At 32.5% G+C, this 18983-nt stretch overlaps 2 protein-coding genes across 2 annotated transcripts; both read right to left on the minus strand.

Moving 5' to 3' along the window:
* Positions 1–7: 7 nt before the first annotated feature.
* Positions 8–5709, minus strand: LOC146157565 (splicing factor 3B subunit 4-like). Its single transcript, XM_083387278.1, has 8 exons — positions 5599–5709; positions 4737–4840; positions 3917–4042; positions 3541–3669; positions 2872–3052; positions 2275–2394; positions 1367–1657; positions 8–750 (listed from the first exon to the last, which is right to left on the minus strand). The coding sequence occupies exons 1-8, from the start codon at positions 5630–5632 to the stop codon at positions 500–502; spliced, it is 1236 nt and encodes a 411-aa protein (XP_083243404.1). The 5' UTR covers positions 5633–5709; the 3' UTR covers positions 8–499.
* A 206-nt stretch (positions 5710–5915) lies between these two features.
* LOC146157566 (coiled-coil domain-containing protein 63-like) lies at positions 5916–16416 on the minus strand. Its single transcript, XM_083387488.1, has 15 exons — positions 16350–16416; positions 15953–16049; positions 15440–15570; positions 13838–14019; positions 13043–13156; positions 12468–12614; positions 11959–12055; positions 11067–11189; positions 10051–10133; positions 9415–9583; positions 8679–8842; positions 8258–8361; positions 7620–7676; positions 7123–7216; positions 5916–6681 (listed from the first exon to the last, which is right to left on the minus strand). Exons 1-15 carry the CDS (start codon positions 16414–16416, stop codon positions 6607–6609), a joined length of 1704 nt encoding a protein of 567 aa, XP_083243614.1. The 3' UTR covers positions 5916–6606.
* Between the last annotated feature and the right edge of the window lie 2567 nt (positions 16417–18983).

Below are 18983 nucleotides of genomic sequence, written 5' to 3' on the forward strand. Positions count from 1 at the left end.
TAGCAATACAGCAGAAGTGATTTGGCAGCATTTCAGGGACACAACAGCATTAAAGCAATGACTTAAATGAAAAAGTTTGGAGGTGAGATTTAAAGAAACAAGTAACTAAAAGGAGAAAACTGAACAATATTTGTGTTATGTTTTGCAAGGAAACAATAACTACAATTTTTATTTTTAAAAGAACGCTTTATGGGTCAAAATTAAATTCTGAATTTCATAATAAAATTTTATTTGTAAATTTTGCTTGTCAGTAGTTTTTGCCAAAAATGTGAAAATGAGTGAAAACTAGGACAATATGCAAAACCCGTACTTAAGTTATACTATCGAAACAAAATATTTTGGACACAGGAATAATAAAGAAATTGGTCAGGTCTGACACTAATTGTGTCATTACTTTACTGTAACTAAAAATCAATATTAATGATTGTAAAAAATCATGTTTTAAGTCAAGCTCAAGTCAGAAAAGTGACCCCATGTTGCTTTTATATCTGAACTTCATTCATCTTTCGTCGTTCCAATTTCCCATCATGGGTGGCGGAGGGGGGCCTCTCATAGGGGGTCCCCCCATGCCCATTCTGGGGGGTGGGGGGCCTCGCATGGGACCCCCCATTCCAGGGGGCGGCCCCCTAGGTGGCATTCCCCCATCGAACATGGGGGGACCCCTAGGCGGGCCACCCCAAGGACCACCCATTGGCGGACCCATTGGGGGAGGACCGCGGGGGCCAAAATGACCACCCATTCGTGGCGGACCTGGAAAAAGAGAGGTATGGTGAATGTTTGTGGGAAAATAAGGATTTTTGACATTATAGTTTCCTTTAGAATCAAATTACTCTGCCAGGATTTGATTTATAAAACCTTTTATAAAAAAGATTTATAAAAAGTAATTTAAGTCGAAATAAGTACTAAATTAAAATAGTAAGACATATTGCATTACACAAAAGTAAGACATATTGCATTACATTTCTGTATCAACAAACATGTGTGTGAAAATAGGGAGTTTAGCAAAATATGTGAGGTAAAATCTCACAGTGCGTTTTTGTTTTCAATTTAGAGATAATGCAATTAAAAATAAGAAATAACCATCATTTTATGTGCAAAAATTTATCTAAATAGCTTAAATTTATAGTAAAATTTTAGATGAAAACACCTAATTGCAATTCAAGTTATTCGACTCAATGACTTAAGTAAAATCATTTGTTCAAAACACTAAAGTCAAGTTATTTGAAAACAGTGACTTTAGCGCACTCAATTTAAGTCATCTGACTTAAGTCATTTACTGGTGTTCTCTACTTAATAAGGCTTGTGCCCATAAGATTAGGTACACCTTAAAAACATATTTTATTCAAATACACAAAAAACAACTCACCCATTCCCATTGGCGGCCCGTTCATCATATTTGGGGGCGGGTGGTGACCCATCTGTTGGGGCGGACCCCAATTGTGAGGGGGCATATTGGGGTGAGGAGCGGGTCCACCCATGTTACCACCTTGCTGGTCTTGTTGTTGGTTGTGGTCCATATCGGGCCGGGACATGCCGTTTGGCATCGGGGGCATGTGACCCATGGGTGGGGCCATGGGGTTACCCATACCCATGGGGGGCATCATTGGGGGTACCATGGGGGGCATTCCGGGCAGCGGCATGGGGGGAGGGGGAAGTACTGGAAACAAAATTAGGATATTTTATTTCAAGTGTTTAGTTTATAATTTGTAATAAGGATATCAGAGCCATGCAGAAGAAGTTATTATTTTAAAGGTTTCAAATAAAGAGTCAACTTGAAAATTAATAAAGATTTATTTGAAATGTCTACAATGATACCTACTTCTGTATCGGCTTTAATATTATTATTGCGTCTTACTACAACCTCCAACCTTTATGCTCTATAGTTTATAATTATTTTAGCAAATTGAAAAACACACATAGAAATGCACTGAACAAATATTTTTTTTGAAACACTTCATCAGAATTACACATTTACATAAAATTAAATTTTAACCCATTTTTTTCAATATCTATCTGTCAACTTGTGTCGCCATTTTTTCCCTAAAGAAGATTATTATCAAAATTAGGTAATAGAAGCATTTGGCAGTTTGAATGAAATTATGTCATAAGTGTCCTCTTTAATAATTTTGAAGTTCTTTTAAATTTTTTTTAGTGTACTGTGTTTTATAGCACGCTACTATACAACACAATTGTACATGCAAGGTATTGAAACAATGCAAAGTGAGATATCACAACTTTACCAAAAACCATAAACATAACAGAAAACCTGTGTACCTGACATGTCCATAGACATCATATCTGGCACTCCGGCAGGTAGATCGGTGGGTGCATCGGCGAAAAGTGTGTGGGGACGATCGGCTTGTGACAGTGGGTTCTGGACTGCGAGAAGTCGTTCTGGGCACAAAATTTAAAGTATTGGAAAAACTATGTTTTTAAAAGGGATTCCTATTTCAAAATCACAAGCAATTCCTCTGTTTACAAATCATTGAAAAACAGTTTTGTATAATTGGGTAAAAATTCAAACCAAAAAAGATGACTACTAACTTAGTAAACCAAACTTGTTTTTAACAATTCAAAAATGCAGTGTATGTGTTTTATTGGATTTTACTAATTCCTTTAGTGTAGGAAGAATTTTTTTAACTGCAGAACAAAACTGCAAAATAACAGTTTGCCATTTAAAAAGACAGATAGTATTAACTAAATATTATGAAGAATAACTTTAAGCAAATGAGGCATCAATGAATGTAGGGCTTGTTGTTACATATTTATATAAATCTGTTGATTTTAATAGCAACAGCGGCAAAGAAATAGTTAAGGAAAAATTGTACAGGCAAGGTTTTATTTTTTCAAATTTCTTGTAAAATGTCCTACCTGCAGCTCCACCATGTCTTTCTCCCTTGCTGTCCTTTTTAAAAGCGTAAGAAATACTGATTGGTCTGTTGCACAAATGCTGTCCATTCATGGCTTCCATAGCTGCGTCTGACGCTTCAAAACTTGCAAAGTTGATGAAAGCGTAACCCTTTGAGTTTCCAGATTCTGGGTCACGCATAATCTAAAAAATAAACATTATAAGGGTGTATGTTAGATACACTACACAGGGATCTGTAATGTAACTTGATGAATGCACAAAGCCAAATAGGTTAAGTAAATCAACATCAGTTAATTGAAGATGTTTTAACATAAATGATGGTGATAGAAGTACAAATTGAAATGTCATTAATATGATGTCAATTGACTTGACTTTTTCGCTTTGAGATTATTATAAATGTTGTATCATTATGGAATTTTAAACAGGTTTGTGCTTGTTCATAACTACTCCGCTGATGCATGCCAATTAACTGCAATATCAAAAAAGTGATAATGCCACCTATATTAAATAAGTCAAACATGAGTTCCGTCCTAGAATTACTTAACTTTTTATTAGTTTAACCTGGAGATTTTATCATATTAACAAAGTGAGTTTTGAATTGTTTTTATATAGTGTATATATACATTTAAAAAGTGACCATTTTTTTCATCTATTATGGATTTTAAAAATACCTTTGGTGTTTGTAATATGACGCCAAATGCGCTGAATGTGTCGTACAAAAGTTTTTCGTCGATTTCTGGATCTAAGTTTCCTATAAAAAGATTAGCGCCAACATCTAGGTTTTTTTGATGTGACGACGCCTGTGAAAAAAAATTAAGTTGATTAATAAACAACAACTAAGTTAAAGTAATGTCAATAAACAATAAGTAAGCAAAAGTTAAAAAGCATCAAAAAAAAACTTTTATAAAAAAAATTTAACGTCACCAAACCACTAGTTAAAAATTTTTCAATACCAAGATACATTTGTTACCTCATTAGATCGTGATTTATTTTAACAAAATAAAAAATCGGGGGGAAATTTCTACAATTAACAAGACAATATTTTACCTTATTAACTCGTATAGGTTTCCCAAACAGCTTTATCATGTTTAATATCTTTATCGCGTAATCTGCATCTTCCTCACTGAGAAACTCAACAAATCCATATCCTTGGTGCATTCCGGTAATGCGATCCTAAAACAACGATAAAGTGTTTATAATAAATAACTGTTAAATAGCATTTGTGACCAGTCATAATGTGTTGTTGTAAAAACGCATTAAAACCCCACTTGCAATTTTTAACAAAACATTAATACAGTCTGTGCTGTTACTCCCAATACCACCGTTGAAAGTATGGCAAGTGCAACTGCAATTTTTTGTTACAGACCAAACTTGCATCCCATACTATTAAATACGCACTGATTTTTCTATATGTGCACTTGTGAGAAGTACTATTTACACTGCGGTCAGCCCAAATTTACGGCCGTGTACCCGCAAGATCTCATTAACATTTACCATACTTTTGAGACTAGTGGACCAGACATATTGTGTTGTTTTAAGATAGCATTGAAACACAACCATCGCTTAGAACTATTTTTTTAACAAAACATTAAGATTCTCTGAGTTTATATGTATATATAAGAGTCTTGTATTGCATTTTTAAAAGCAAAATGTTGGGCTGGATATTTCTATTTTTGGTGCATGTTTATTGTGTTAAAAAGAATTACAACATCACTTGTGGCTAAGCGTATTACTTTGGTTTTTACCACATTAAAGTTAGGGAGCAGTCATACTTCTTATATTATCAAATATTATCAAAATAAAAATATTAAAACATGTTTAGTAGGCTTTTATTATTTTTATAATTTTCGCACATTAGTCATCTTACCTTTGGCATATGTGTGCTGACAACTACTCCAGATTGCAGAAACAATTCCCAAAGTAACGGCTCTTTTACCTTTTCATCAAGTCCGCCGACATAAACAGTGGCATCTGACATAGAAACGTACAAGAAAAAAATTAGGAGTTTATTTTTTTGACATTAAGTAAAAAGCGAAGGACGTTTGGAGATTTAAAGAAAAATGGGGCGCTTGTCCACAATCCTACCAAATTCTGGCCCAAGAGTTCCTAGGTGCGAGTTAGTGTTTGGGTGGATCAAGTATTATGATTATATTTATTTCAACTTCTCCAATATTTATTTCTTCTTACAATTTCATTTTAAAAAACTAGTTTCGTTAGTGTAAAAAATGTGGTAGAATTCTACACCAGCGCCATTTTTACAGTTACAAAACGAGTTGTCGAGATTGAAATTGCAATATTAAATAAATAAACATGAGAGTGGAAATATAATAATAATAATTCACCCACGAAAACCCAAACTCGCAATGTGCGTTGTGGTAGGATTCTACCACTGTGGAAAGTATGGCAAGTGCACCCCGCGAGTTTTTTTTTCATTTTTTAACCTTTTAAAAGTGCACCCCGAAAAAATCCGAAATGGACCCGAAATATGTAAAACGCTTGTGCGGAATACGTTTACTGTGCAATGTATGCAATACAGAATGCATCGGAAAATCATAAAGTGCACCCGAGGTCCCGCATTTTTTTCGGCCGTGCACACGCGAGTTCTGCCATACTTTCCAGCAGTGGGATTCTAGACCAGCACCTAATCGTGACATTATTATATAAATTAAGTTTTAGCAGCTCGTTACAGTATATTACTTAATTTCTTATGTAAGGGATTGATTAGGTACCTTGATTTCTTTCTGAAATTGGTCCAGCTGCCATTTTGATAACGATGCAGCTAACAGCAAATGATCGTTTTAGCTAAAAGCTGCTTATCCACAGAAAATCGTTTCACTTTGTTTAAAAAACGTAAAAACATAAATGTGCCGCGATATGTCGCCTGTCGCGTTAGTCGTCCCGACGCGACACTTTCGTCGCGCGTTTTGTTAATATAATTAACAAATCGCATCCTAAATTATTATCTTTTAATAGGCCTACACTCTAAATTCAATTTCAAATTGAAAATATGTGCCTTATAGAGAAAAAACTATCGAAATTTTTAACGTTTATTAAAGAAGAACAACGCAAAGCAATACAAAGCATACTCAACTCTAGAAATATCAACAAAATATTAAAGGTAACAACCTATAAGGTAAATATCTACAGTGGTAAATTAAATGCATTCCTAAAACTGGTAAAATTGTGTTTATGAGGCACCATAGGTTAAAAGGATTTTAAAACAAACACTTGTTAAAACAAAAAGTATCTCAAAAAAGTATTCTATCTTTGAGAAGTTACAAAATATGAAACGTATTCGGAGTAAAAATACTTAAGGTAATATATAAAAGTAATGACACAACTGGCAAAATTGTGTGTATGACGAATAATAGGTAGAAGTGTTTGTGGTTCTAGACACTTGTGTTAACATCGGGAAATATAAAAGAAGCAGCTAAAAGCAAAATACAGACACATCTTCTCTTTGTGCGTATTTTAAGTTAAACGCAGGCCGCACCAACATCTTATAAAGTAATGCAAATTTGCCCAAATGCAAAACCCACACTATTGCGACAAAACGTATTTAATAAAAAGCGGTAAACTGCAAATAAAGAGGCAATGTGCTAAAACAAATCATTACTACAGAATAACAACCTAAACATTGATGAATACATTGACACTAAAATTGGCAAGCTACAGAAAGCAATTCTTTGGGATGAAATTGCGCCCTAATTCTATTTAATGTGGAACTCCCCTCTCCTTCATTTCTTTTTTTTTGCTGCGGATAAATCATAGCGAAAACCTTTCTTTGATGCTGCAGCTTCTTTTTTGAGCACCTGGCCAAAATAACCATTTCTTTAGCAGAATATAGACAAAAAATAATTTTTAAATACCTTGAAAAAAAAACGAAGAAAAAAATTAGTCTATTTAAAATGAAAAACTATAAGAATAATGACAAAATAAACGCAATTATGGGATGCGTTAAGAGCAGCTTAAATATATGTATTGGATAATTGAAAGTTTGATTAGTATATATCCTTTTAATGATTTGTTAAGCGCACTTAAATTACAATTTTTTATAAGAAGTAGATCACAGTGAAAAATAAACTGATAACCGCCATACCATAAAAATTGCTAGAAAAAACAGTTGAGCCTAAGTAAAAATAATTCCAAAACATGCGATATCATAATAAAAAATTATAAATTATTCACAATCATTATTTAGCGCTATCATCAAAATTTAAATATATTTATTGTAGTCCATTTTATTTCCTCACCCCTTTCATAATCCTGTTCTTGAGTTCACTTTGTGACAGCGGTCGATTTTCCTCGTCACTTCGCGCTTCCAACTCCTCACTGTCGTATTCCTCTCTACAAATAAAAAAAAATTTAAAACAAACAGTTGAGAAAATAAAAAAATCAGGAAGAAAAACATTAGGAAAAAAATTAGACCTCGCTGTTGTATTTTCTCTATGAATTAGAAAAATTAAAACAAACAAATTGCAAAACAAAAAGAAACGAAAAAACATCAAAATAAGGAAAAATTAAAAAAACATAGAAAAAACAACTTTTTTAGACCTGATAATGAAAAGTGTTAGTTGTGTATTACTTTTATCATCATTTATGAAGGGAAATAAATAATCCTGTAGCATTGGAAAATAGAAAAAGGTTAGTTAGTTAGTTAGTTTAAGACAAATTTACCAATACTATCTGTGTTCAAATAGAAGTAAAAACAAAAATTTAAGTTATAACCAATTAGTAAAAGCAAAATTACTTTATCTGAAGAACTGAAGCGAGTAACTTGTTCTGTTTTGCCCTCTGTCTAAGATCTCTGTCAAAAAATAAACATAACCGCATAATCTGTTTTGTCTGTCCTGGTATTTAATAAAGCTTGATTTTAAGGTTTTCTCGTATACTGCAGGATTTTGCTCATCAAATTTTTTTGCTAAAATCTTCATTTATCCCACTGTTTTCGCAGCATCTATTCACAGAAGTATTAATCTTTGCAAATAACAAGTTTCTAATATAGCACTGTTAATTTGTAACTCTGTTTTTCTTAGTGCTGTAAGTATTTCAAATTTTAAAAACTTAATCTGTTTGCAAATAAATTGAATATCCTTACGCTAAGATAAAACAGCTATGCTGGAATAATTGATAACATCATCAATGTAAATGTTAAAACTTTTTGGTTTTCCCTGATACCAGTTTTATGGTGTTTCTATCCAAAATTAGTGTCTCGACTATCTCTCAAAATATAGCCGACTTCTGGTACTGAAGCAGATGTAGCAACTATGATTATATTTACATACGTTGTAGGCTCTTTAAAATTCTTAGCGTTTACCAAATCAAACCTTAAAAAAACCTGCTTGATACCTGTTAGTATGTATCAACGTTGTTTATGCAGATATTTACCCGGTAGAAGGGGGTGCAATTAGCAGGGGTTGTGCTGCTTCAACAGGAACTTGCCCCAAAATAATGCGCGCTGTCTCTTGTGGGTCGTAAGGTTTGTCGTAATCCTGGAATCAACAAAATTAAGAAATTCTCAATTTTTTTATGCTAAGCATAAATTTAAATCACATTTTCGTGCATGTTTTTTAATAAGTAAATTTCGCCTTAAAAATTCAGAATACCAAGATACCAAATATAGGATTGTTTATTTCAATAAACACTAAATGAAGCTTCAAAACAAATTTGCGTGTTGTAATATTGCTTTAACATTCTTATGAACAAAAATCATACTTTTTTAAAAGTAAAAAGTAATAGGTCAAAGATACAAACAAAGCGTAAGACTCTAATAAAATATATTGAACACACATACGTTTTTATGACCAACCTGGGAATCCAAATAGGATTGAGCGGCCAGCAGTTCATTGGCTCTCTGTTCAATAATTCCAAGATATTGCATTATATTGTCATCTTTAACCCCATCTGAACTTCCAAGCATGTCGTTTAGCGTTCCCCGATCACAGCCGATACGCTTAAACAACGAACCAACACCTGGAAAAACATTGTTCTGTTAGTTAATACGGCGATTATAAGTACAAAATCTATATGTTAAGAACATATAACGGAATTAAACTAGTCTAAGACACCAAAATCAGGTAATTCACAAAAATGTCTACAATTTATTGCATTTTTACATCTTTAGTTATTTTCTTGGAATAATTTTAATAGTTGTAATAATACACATGAATAATTAACAATATGATATAATGAAAATAATCATATTCCTTTTTTGCCAATAGTGCTTTTAGCTAAATCTACCCTGATCACGACCAATGCACTTAAACAACGAACCAGCACCTGGAAAAACATTGTTCCAATAGAATTATTAGTAAAAAACTATATGTTAAGAACACATAATGGAATCAGATCATATGGCCAGCCAGTCGTAGTTTGATTACCCTTTTTATATTGTGTCGATAAAACAAATTATTAAGTTTTACCTTTGCACAGAAATACTTTTAAATAGTTTAACTTGTTGTTTTATAGTTTTTAACAAATAGTAAATGTTATTTAAAAAACAAACAAAAATATATTTTGTTTAAAATTGCTAATCAAATTCATACCAATTTTGAGTTGGTCTAAGATCTTGAGTGTCGCCAGCAGCATATTTTCATTTTCTGAACTTTTTTCTGCGGCATCTTCCCTAGCAGATTCAAGGTCGTTCAAGATGTCCTTTCGGTCAGTTTCGAGTTTAAAACCTTCGTCTCTAAACTGTCTGATATTGTTCTGAATCTAAACAAAATAATGATTTGATTTAAAATAAATTTAGCTTTATTTAAATATGAAAACCAGCAGGATTGTAAACATCAATCAAATTTTGCTTCTTGAATATTAGTCTCCAATATACACTGATGTTAAATTGTTCTTCCGGCAATATATTTTATTAAATGCACTGACGTTTTAATAACCTATGCAGAAAATCTTCATCAGGGTAATGAATTTGCAATTGGGAAAAAAAATATATATATGGCAGAAAAATATTGCTGGAAGAACAATTTTACAATTGATACAATGCCAGGCAGCAACAGTAGATTTAAACAATGATGTTTTTTTCAATTCTATTATGACTATTTTTTGAGTTGGTCCCCTTTTAAACATTGCCCAAACGCATATTAAGACTCCTGACAAAATGTCGCCTATATTAAAAACTTCTAATTTCAATCAACACGATAAGCAAGCAAATAATTCAATGAACAAACCCCTTCAATAATGTCTTGAAGTCTTTCAATTTCGTTGTTTTGCTCATTGACATAATTGAACAGAGCAAAGTTGCTGTCTTCAACTAGGAAGCAAAAAATAGGAGCATAGTGGTGGTTGCAGTAAAACAGTGCAATATTAAAACTTATATTTTTTATTTTGGGCCACTAAACTATGACCCGCAGCGGATCCGCGCGAACTTTATTGTGAAATGTTGCTCGGGTTTACGTTTGTACAGATTTAATCAACTGCCGAAAGTGGCGCCAGAAGTCCTACAGCGGATCTGGCCCGCCCAGTCAATAAATCCACCCCGCAGCATTGATGACAGAATAACGGACATTTTTAATTCAACGGTGATTTGAACAGACATTTGCTTTACTAAGTTCTGATAGCCGAACGTTCTTTGTGTAGTTGATATCCCTCAATAATCAATTTGTTGAATTAAAAATATGCTGTAAAGTACTGATGATTGCTATCTAATTTGTAATTTTGAAAACACACATTTTCATTATAAACAAGTTTTGCTATGAATACCTTTATAACCTGGGATATGTTTTGATCTGTAAAGGTAACTTGGAGTCACAATGGTATCAATGTCAACAACAATGAAAGTTCCAGTTTCAGTCAAGTTACAAATCGCCTACTACACAGAGCCACAGTTTTCATTAACATGCAGTAAAACAGTGCAATATTAAAACACATACAAAAGCCTTGAAGGCAACATTATTTGGCTTAGCAGGTGTCACTAAACTATGACCCGCGGGCCAGATCTGGCCCGCCCAGTCAATAAACCCACCCCGCAGCATTGATGACAGAATAACCTGTTTTTTTAATAAACACCAACCGCCTCACTCCAATACTCCTGCTTACACTTAAAAATTTGTAACATGTGGGGGGAAATATTAAAATATGGGGGCCCTAACATAGAATAGTTAGCTTTAATACAATCGTTTTGAACCTTTAGTGAAGAAAGGCCATTTGAATTATAGCAGCTTATTTACAAAATGCAATTGCAAACCTCTGATAAAGTTTGACACAATCTCTTCAATGTCTGTGCTGCCGGTTATTTCTTCAATCTCACGGAAAGCAGCTTCGTAAGACTTGATGCTGTGAATACCTTCACTCTTCTTGGGATCTTTGTCTGTGCAAACAAAGTTCTAAAATGTTAAACTTTGTTTGTTTTTAAATGGATTTTTGGTTATTTTAAAAGCGGAATTGGCCAATTTTAAAAAACATAGTTTTTTTATAAGAATTTTTGAAATTTTAGTGATAAACTTGCCTTGAAACTAAATATTAAACTTGCCTAAGATTTTTTTTTTTTTCAAGTGTAATTAACTAAAGGTTACTTGCTTGGTCCAGGCTGCCAAGCAATTTTTAATCAAGGTTATTTACTGCCAAAAATTTTTAGGCAAAGTCCAGCCATTATACATTTCATTTTTTTCATGATTTTAGAATGTTTTTTGAATAAATTACACATGTAAGACATCCTCACCTATTCCTACTTTTATCAGCTTGTAAAAACAGTGCTATTTACAGGTTTCTTTGGAAAATAATTGCACTTTATATTAGGTGTATTTCAGATTACATTTTTAAACCAGCCCTACTAGAAATTTGCTGATTCTCATGTGGTTTATTGTCAAAAATAATTGCCAACTTATATTAGGGTTTGAGTTTAAAATTTTTTTTGTGTATGGAATTAAATGGCACAGGTTTCTAGAAGTTATTGTCAACATTATTTTTTCCAGTGTTGCAGAAGTTTTCTGCAGATGCAAGAAAAGGCCTGCTTACAAGCCACATTTAAAATTTACAAAATTGTTTAGTTACAGTCAACAGACTAGTGATGGCTTGAATAAAAATCGATTTAACCAAACTTGCCAAACCACCACTGGTACAGTATATGAGCCACTTACCCTTTCTGTTTCCACTGCTGCCTTGTCCTCTACTGAAGCCCTTGGCCATCATGAATTCGCGAAGCCTCTTGTCGTGGTCGATGATCCGTTGTAATTCCTGTATATACAAATATTTAAAAAATTCACTAACTAACAAATCTTAAAACACAGACTCTTTCGTTACAACAGAACATATTACTCGGATAATAAAAGTTTTTAAATTTATTATGTTTTTACACCTTGCTGATTTTTGTTTTAGAAGGTGTGCTTATGACACTACTAGTGACATATTTAATAAACAAAATTTTTGACAAAAAATATATTTACTTAATTTTTAATTTTTTAATTCTCTTTTTTTGTGGAACAAACAAATATACAATAAATGATGTAAACAAAACAAAATGAATTGGTATTGACCAGTTGTTCTTTGTTAGAAGTCATTTTTTTAATTATATTTTTTATAGAAAGTGCAAAGTATGACTGTTTTTTGTGATCAAATGCAATGTAATAAATACAAAAAATTGACCCACCTTCATTTCAGCATTAAACAGTTGTAAATCCTTATCAGCTTTCTCCTTGAGAAGCACAATCTTACTGTGCGCCTCGTCTCGCTGGTCGTAAGCAAGCGTAGAAGCCTCGATAATTTGCCCAATCTCACGTTTCAAGTCTTTCAGTTCCTAGCAAAGTAAAAGACGCTGTATATAGGTCATATTGTGCAATTGCTTTTCCAAAGGTTTTTACAGCATGTCCTATTGGCTTCCACTTTAAAGCTCAATGCGATAAACAAAAAATTGGGAAAGCAAATAGGAGGACCCAAATTACTATGTAAAAGGTATTCAGTCCTATTTGATTTGCTTACGTCTTATTGCTTTATTTTGTAAACTAAAAATAAATTATTATCAAATCATAATAAAAACATAAAAAACGCTCATAAAATTCTTTAAAAATGCAACAAAGTTGAATTTAAAAAAAAATCCAACACTGGAGAATTCTTGAAAGGCATAATATAGTAAAAGTATTTATTGTATAAAAAATGCTGTAATTAAATCTGTAAGACTTTTGAAAATATATTTTTATGTTGGTAGATACAATTTATGCAACAAACCTTTTCCAACTTTTTAAACATTTGTTGAAACCGTCCTTTTTCAATTCTCAGTGTTTCAATTTGTTCTCTTAGTGAACTGTTGTTGGTGAGAGCAATGTTGAATTTGGACAGTTCCTGTAAAGTAATTAGTTTAATAAATAGGTTTATCAATAAAATAAAAAGTCAAAAATATTTTTTGTGATTTGCAACTGCAACATCTCAAATATTATTTAAAAAAAAAATATATATATATATTATATGATTTAAATAGGATTTATTTTACCTATCAACAAGTATATTGTTTAACAAACTTTTACCCTAAAGCTTTAATTAAACAATTAGACCTTTGGAGCATAATGGTTGGAGGTTATAGTAAGACGTAATAAAAATATCAAAGCCCATACAGAAGTAGGTATCATTTTGAACGTTTCGAATAACTCTTTATTCATTTTCAACATAGAGAGAAGTCACAGATGGTAAGTGCATATATAATGTTAAGGCAGACGTCAGGTCAGAAAGAAGGAAAGACCTTCATTTGGTTAATGCTGATTAAATTTTAAGCTTACAATTTTTTTCTATAATCAAAATTTTTTTTAACTTTTACTAAGAATTTTTTATTTTAAAAAAACATTCTTCGGAGCATAATGGTTGTAAGTTGTAGTTATACGTAGTAAGAATATCAAAGCCAATGCGAATTGTAGGAAGAATTTTAAATGTTTCAAATAACTCCTTATATAAAAAAGAATTTTCACCGACATATTTACACATCAAAAATTAAACATTAAAAACTAAATAAAACAAAAACGACACACTTACTCGATGCAGTCTTCCCTCGAGCACACTCATCCTCTTCTGGGTTTGTTGAGCAAAGCACCTCGTCGACTCGCCCCCACCCATCTTCCTTCTCTGTCCCTGGACCTTCTGCTCCCAAGCCTGGATGCTCTCATCCAACTTCAGCTGGATCTCACGTTCCCGGTCGATCTCATTCAAGCAATCGTCTGAGGTCAAATATGGGTTAATGACACAAGTGATCGTGTCACTTTACTGAAGCCAGTGTTGTAATGACTTGAGTCAATGACTTATTATACGTTAAGGAAACATATAAAATACTGTGCATGTGTCTGTGTGCTGGAGAAAAGCAATCACCTGAGGTTAATTATAAATTAAGGCAGGGGATCTTAAACTTACCGCCGACCCCTTAAAAAATTTTGGCTTGAAATGGACCAATGTAGGAAAGAAATTTTAAGAGATGCTTTCATGAATTGATGTCACAATAGAAATAGACTTCAAAAATTTCTGTTTCCGATCCAAAAATATGAAAGTTGAAATAGAGTCTGAATACATTCAGTGCAAAAAGGTTTATTTTATGAAAATCTTTTTTTGAAAATTGATTACTTTTTGAATATACACTGATATTTTAATCGGGCCTTCATGGACCACCTAAAACAAGTTCATGAACCCCCAAGGGGTCCATGAACCCCAGTTTATGAATCCCTGGGTTAAGGAGACATACAAGGGACTGTGCATGTGTCAGTATGCTGGAGCAATATTTTAATGACTGAAGTCAATGACTACACTTTTGGACAAATGACTTGACTTGACTTAAGTCACTGTTTTCAAATGACTTGACTTAAATCATTTGGACAAATGACTTGACTTGACTTAAGTCTTTTGGACAAATGACTTGACTTTTGGAAGTCTTTTGGACAAATGACTTGACTTTTTGAAGTCTTTTGGACAAATGACTTGACTTTTGGAAGTCTTTTGGACAAATGACTTGACTTTTTGAAGTCTTTTGGACAAATGACTTGACTTGACTTAAGTCAGTTGGCCAAATGACTTGACTTGACTTAAGTCTTTTGGACAATGACTTGGGTTGAAATAAAGTGTTTTTCATTTCATTACAGTGGTGTTATATGACATCACTATAGGTTAAGGAAACATAAAAGATTATGCTTGTGCGTATTTCTGCTGGAACCTTTTACAAACAGCTGTAAAAACTATGGAATTTTACTGTTTTTGCTTTAAAGTTCTGCTGATGTTAACGTGTTGATGTTAAATGTTGTGAAATGTATTTCTTTTATGTTAGATGTAAATACCAAACAAAATTTCTAATTACATTGTTTCCTCTAATTTTAAATGTAACTTGCTGATCTTAAAGGTCTTTTCCAAAATATGTGTTTTGTAATTTGTATATTTTTTAACTGTATTATTTATATATATTATTTTCATAATATCTTGATAAACTGGCTATATTATATATATTTGTTGTAAATATTTTTACTGATGGGAGTTTTTAGGTAAATTAAACCTTAAGCAGAAATGCCTTGGTTTTAAAAACATAAACCTTAAGGCTTTATCGAAAATGCATTAGTTCCGAGTATTGTCACTCTAGAGCAAAAATAAAATAAAAATTACCTTTCTCGTCAAGCTTCTTTTGCAGATCAGCGATATTCAGTTTGTCCTTGTCTTGGTTAAATTTACTTTCTGCCAAGCTCAAATTTTTCATTTGTTCATCCCTTTCCCTTTTCAGGTTTTCAATCTCTGCACTAAAACATAAATATGTTCAATGTGGTTATTTTGTTTTTTAATTAAGAAAGAGTTCCATTAGCAAGTTGAAATAACGTCGTTTAGGTTATTTCTTTTAAAAGTTAAAAATAACAATTAAGGGTGATAGTTTATTTGTTAATTCAAAACCTTTCAAAAAAAAAAAAAAATTCAAAAAAAAATATCAGGTGGCACTGTGGTGAAAATTGCATGATAACACATGTTTTTTTTACAAATTAATAACAGAAACTAAACTAAGAAGATGGCTGCAAGAAAGTGGCCCATTGATAATAATTAATTATAAATATAACAAGGTTGGCTAAAACAAAGAATGAACAACATTCACAACATTTTACTTTATCAGTTTTTATCAATTTAACCTACAGCTGTCTTCTGATTAAGTCTTGTGATTCGACAGCATACGCTTGCCTGTCACCTTCCATTATTCGGTATTTACGCTGTAACTTCTCAAGCTCAACCTCTGAAATATAAAACACAAAATCAGGATTACGAATAAGTTAACTGAAAAAAAATCAGTAAACTAATTATTATTAGGACATTTTTAAAGTCAAATTTTGTAAAATATGGTTTATGCTTGTATTAAATTTGGCCTTTACTCTTCAATTACCTTAACCTTTATTATGCAAAAATCCTAGGTGGCATTTTATCATCTATTATTCGTAAAACAGTGTTTTCATTGAAAAGAGTTATTTAAAATGTCATGAAAGTATTAAAACCAGATTAGGCAAATATTTTATGAACAGATATGAATACGTTTTACCGAAACCCTCCATATCGCCTTCACTTCCATCCGAATGAAAACTTCGGGCTGATTTTCCTCGAGGCATTTCGAATCTCTGTCCACTACTTCAAGTTTAAGTCAATTTTGTGTAACAAAGTTTAGTTTGTGCTTTAACACAAAAGTTGTTGTATTTTTAAATCATGTAAGTCTTTAAAATTTTTTCAATAAATTAAATTTTGCCGGTAATTGCAGCTTAGTTTAGCATTCAGGTTTTTAAATTTAATAAGAACAAAACGTTTACTAAAAATAACACAGTTAACTTTATGCTCTGAACAGTTCAAAATTAAAAAAAGGTGATTCATATTTTTATGAAACCTAAACTTTGCAAAAAGTTGACAAAAATGTTACCTTTAAAGTGTTAGTTTAAAAAAAAAAGACGTCAAATTTGTAGTTTACCTTTGACCATCAACGGTTTTCAAATATTTCTATTCGTAAAGCTTGTACAAATTGCGCAGACGAAATTTCTATAAACTGTTTGGCTGCGCTGCAGTATTTGCTTAATTTGAATGTCAATTTAAGGAAATAATAACAAAACACTCTATTTCTAGCAAAATCAAAATTTATTATTAACAATAGTAGTTTTAGCTTAAACAGTTTGAAACTTGTTTATTCTTAAAGCATGTATGAAGTAATTCTTAAAACTTAAACTTTGCAAAACCTAAACAAAATTATTTCGATTATTTTTTGTAGTTGCCCGTAGTGACTTTTAATCCGGGTCCACGTGGCTTTAAAGGGATTATTTTATTGTTCTGGGTTAAGTCATCGTATCAAGTTGCACGACGCACAATAGCAAAATGGGGAATGTTGAAACATTATATGTTGTAAGATTTTGAAGGCTTTTATTCTATACTACACTCGCGTTTCCTAAACGCCGGTGAAAAAAAGATAATATAAGTCAAATTAAAGGTCCCTGAACTAAAAAGAAAAACATATATCTTAAAAAGATTGGCAATTGACACATTACCTAGCCTACTCCTTATTATTAACGCCATTAGGTCAATTACGAATGACTAGACCCTGTATCATATAGTTGATAACAAATTATGTTATTATTTACAGTATAACTTTAATTGTCACGCCGTTTGTTCTAACCCTGACATTAAAAGAAATTAAATATCTATTAAATCAGGTGTTTTCAACCTGTGGTACGCTTAGGTAGCGTTAAATAATTCTAGTTGTAAGCTCAAATTTGATTCGATTAAAGTAGTTGTTCTACAATAAGTGGAACGCGTGGCAGTATAGAGTGTTCAAGTGGTACGAGGTCGTAAAAAGGTTGGGAACTCCTGTATTAAATGATGTCAATTTTGTGTTATGGCCCCAAGCAAAAAATCCCACGGTAAAAAAGAGCCTAAACTCCAAAGGCTGTGTCCCTCAACTCATTGGTCCCGACCAAGTATATTTTTTTTGCCGATTGTACAAAATTGGATGGCAGCCTACTAAGCAGATAACATAGTCAGATTAATAAAAATTGGTTCTCGTCGAGATTTCCCCACTCTTAAATTGCCACTACAATACGAAAGCATATAGCACATATTTAATAAATTCAAACTGAATATGCCACACGTCTTGTTCGCTTACAAAAATTTCAGCGGAGAAAACTAAGTCGTAACAGGTATGAGCTGTTATAGCAATCGCATGTACCTGGAATAACCATAGGGACATAGGCAGGTAAACTAGGGTAAACCCTACTTGCAAAAAGTTATCGTACGCGATAAAAATGAAACTTTTTAAATCACCTATAAATACCCAAACGCACACTGTTAAATGTATATTAGTTTATTTTTTCAAAGATCACATGCAAAATATCAGCAATGTTTTAGCCACCGTTCGCTCAGCGACTTATATGAAAACAAAAAAAGAGAGAGATTGAGGTCAATCACGAACGCTACAAAATTACTTTAAAGACAAATAAACGAAAATTATAATCTCTTTACGATTTTTCGATGCAGTACGCCATTTGCCACAAATTACAAAGACCATCAGACAACACATTAAATAAATGGCCGGTCAGAACAGCTAGATAAATTTTGCGCGTTATATGCTGCTCCATCAAATGTGTAAGTTGTTAAGATATTTATCATTGGAGATTTGGCGCCGAGTACGAAGTCATAGGTCTTCAATCGTAAGCGCAAAAGCATTTGGTGTCGATTTGTACGGGACGTCAAAGCATTGAAGCACAAAAATTATTATTAGACGAGAAATTTTTGAATAATATTATGCCTGGTGGCAAAAGTTTCTTGTTATTTAAATGGTAATTTAATAATAGCCTAAATAAATGGTAAACATGCTTATAAGCCAAAATGTGATACCCGAAAAGATTTAAACGTAAAAACGTCGTAAAACGGAACCAGAGGTTCTTAAACTTTGGTCCGTGGACCTCTTGGGGGTAGTTTTAAGGGGTAAAACGTCGTAAAATAGAACCTATTTTTAAGGGGTACATAAAGGCCGAACTGAATCTTCGGTGCACAATTTAAAAAACAAAAATTTTCAAAAACACAGAGTTTAATTCAAAAACGAAAGACTCCATTTTAGTTTCACATTTATTGGACCAAAAACAGCAGGTTTCTTAAGTCTATTATATTTACGACGGCAATTTATGACGTCACCTCTAAA

This window comes from Ascidiella aspersa, chromosome 4, assembly GCF_963924565.1.
Source record: "Ascidiella aspersa chromosome 4, kaAscAspe10.2, whole genome shotgun sequence".
Taxonomy (NCBI): Eukaryota; Metazoa; Chordata; class Ascidiacea; order Phlebobranchia; family Ascidiidae; genus Ascidiella; species Ascidiella aspersa.

Coding starts and splice junctions, on each gene's coding strand:
- LOC146157565 (XM_083387278.1), bottom strand. CDS start 5,632: ATGGCAGCTGGACCAATTTCAGAAAGAAATCAAG. Junction 4,841..5,598: donor AATTTCAGAAAGAAATCAAG/GTACCTAATCAA, acceptor TTTCTATGTCAG/ATGCCACTGTTTATGTCGGC. Junction 751..1,366: donor CGGGCCGCCAATGGGAATGG/GTGAGTTGTTTT, acceptor CTCTTTTTCCAG/GTCCGCCACGAATGGGTGGT.
- LOC146157566 (XM_083387488.1), bottom strand. CDS start 16,416: ATGCCTCGAGGAAAATCAGCCCGAAGTTTTCATTCGGATGGAAGTGAA. Junction 12,615..13,042: donor TGTTTAAAAAGTTGGAAAAG/GTTTGTTGCATA, acceptor TTACTTTGCTAG/GAACTGAAAGACTTGAAACG. Junction 9,584..10,050: donor TTCAAGACATTATTGAAGGG/GTTTGTTCATTG, acceptor TATTTTGTTTAG/ATTCAGAACAATATCAGACA.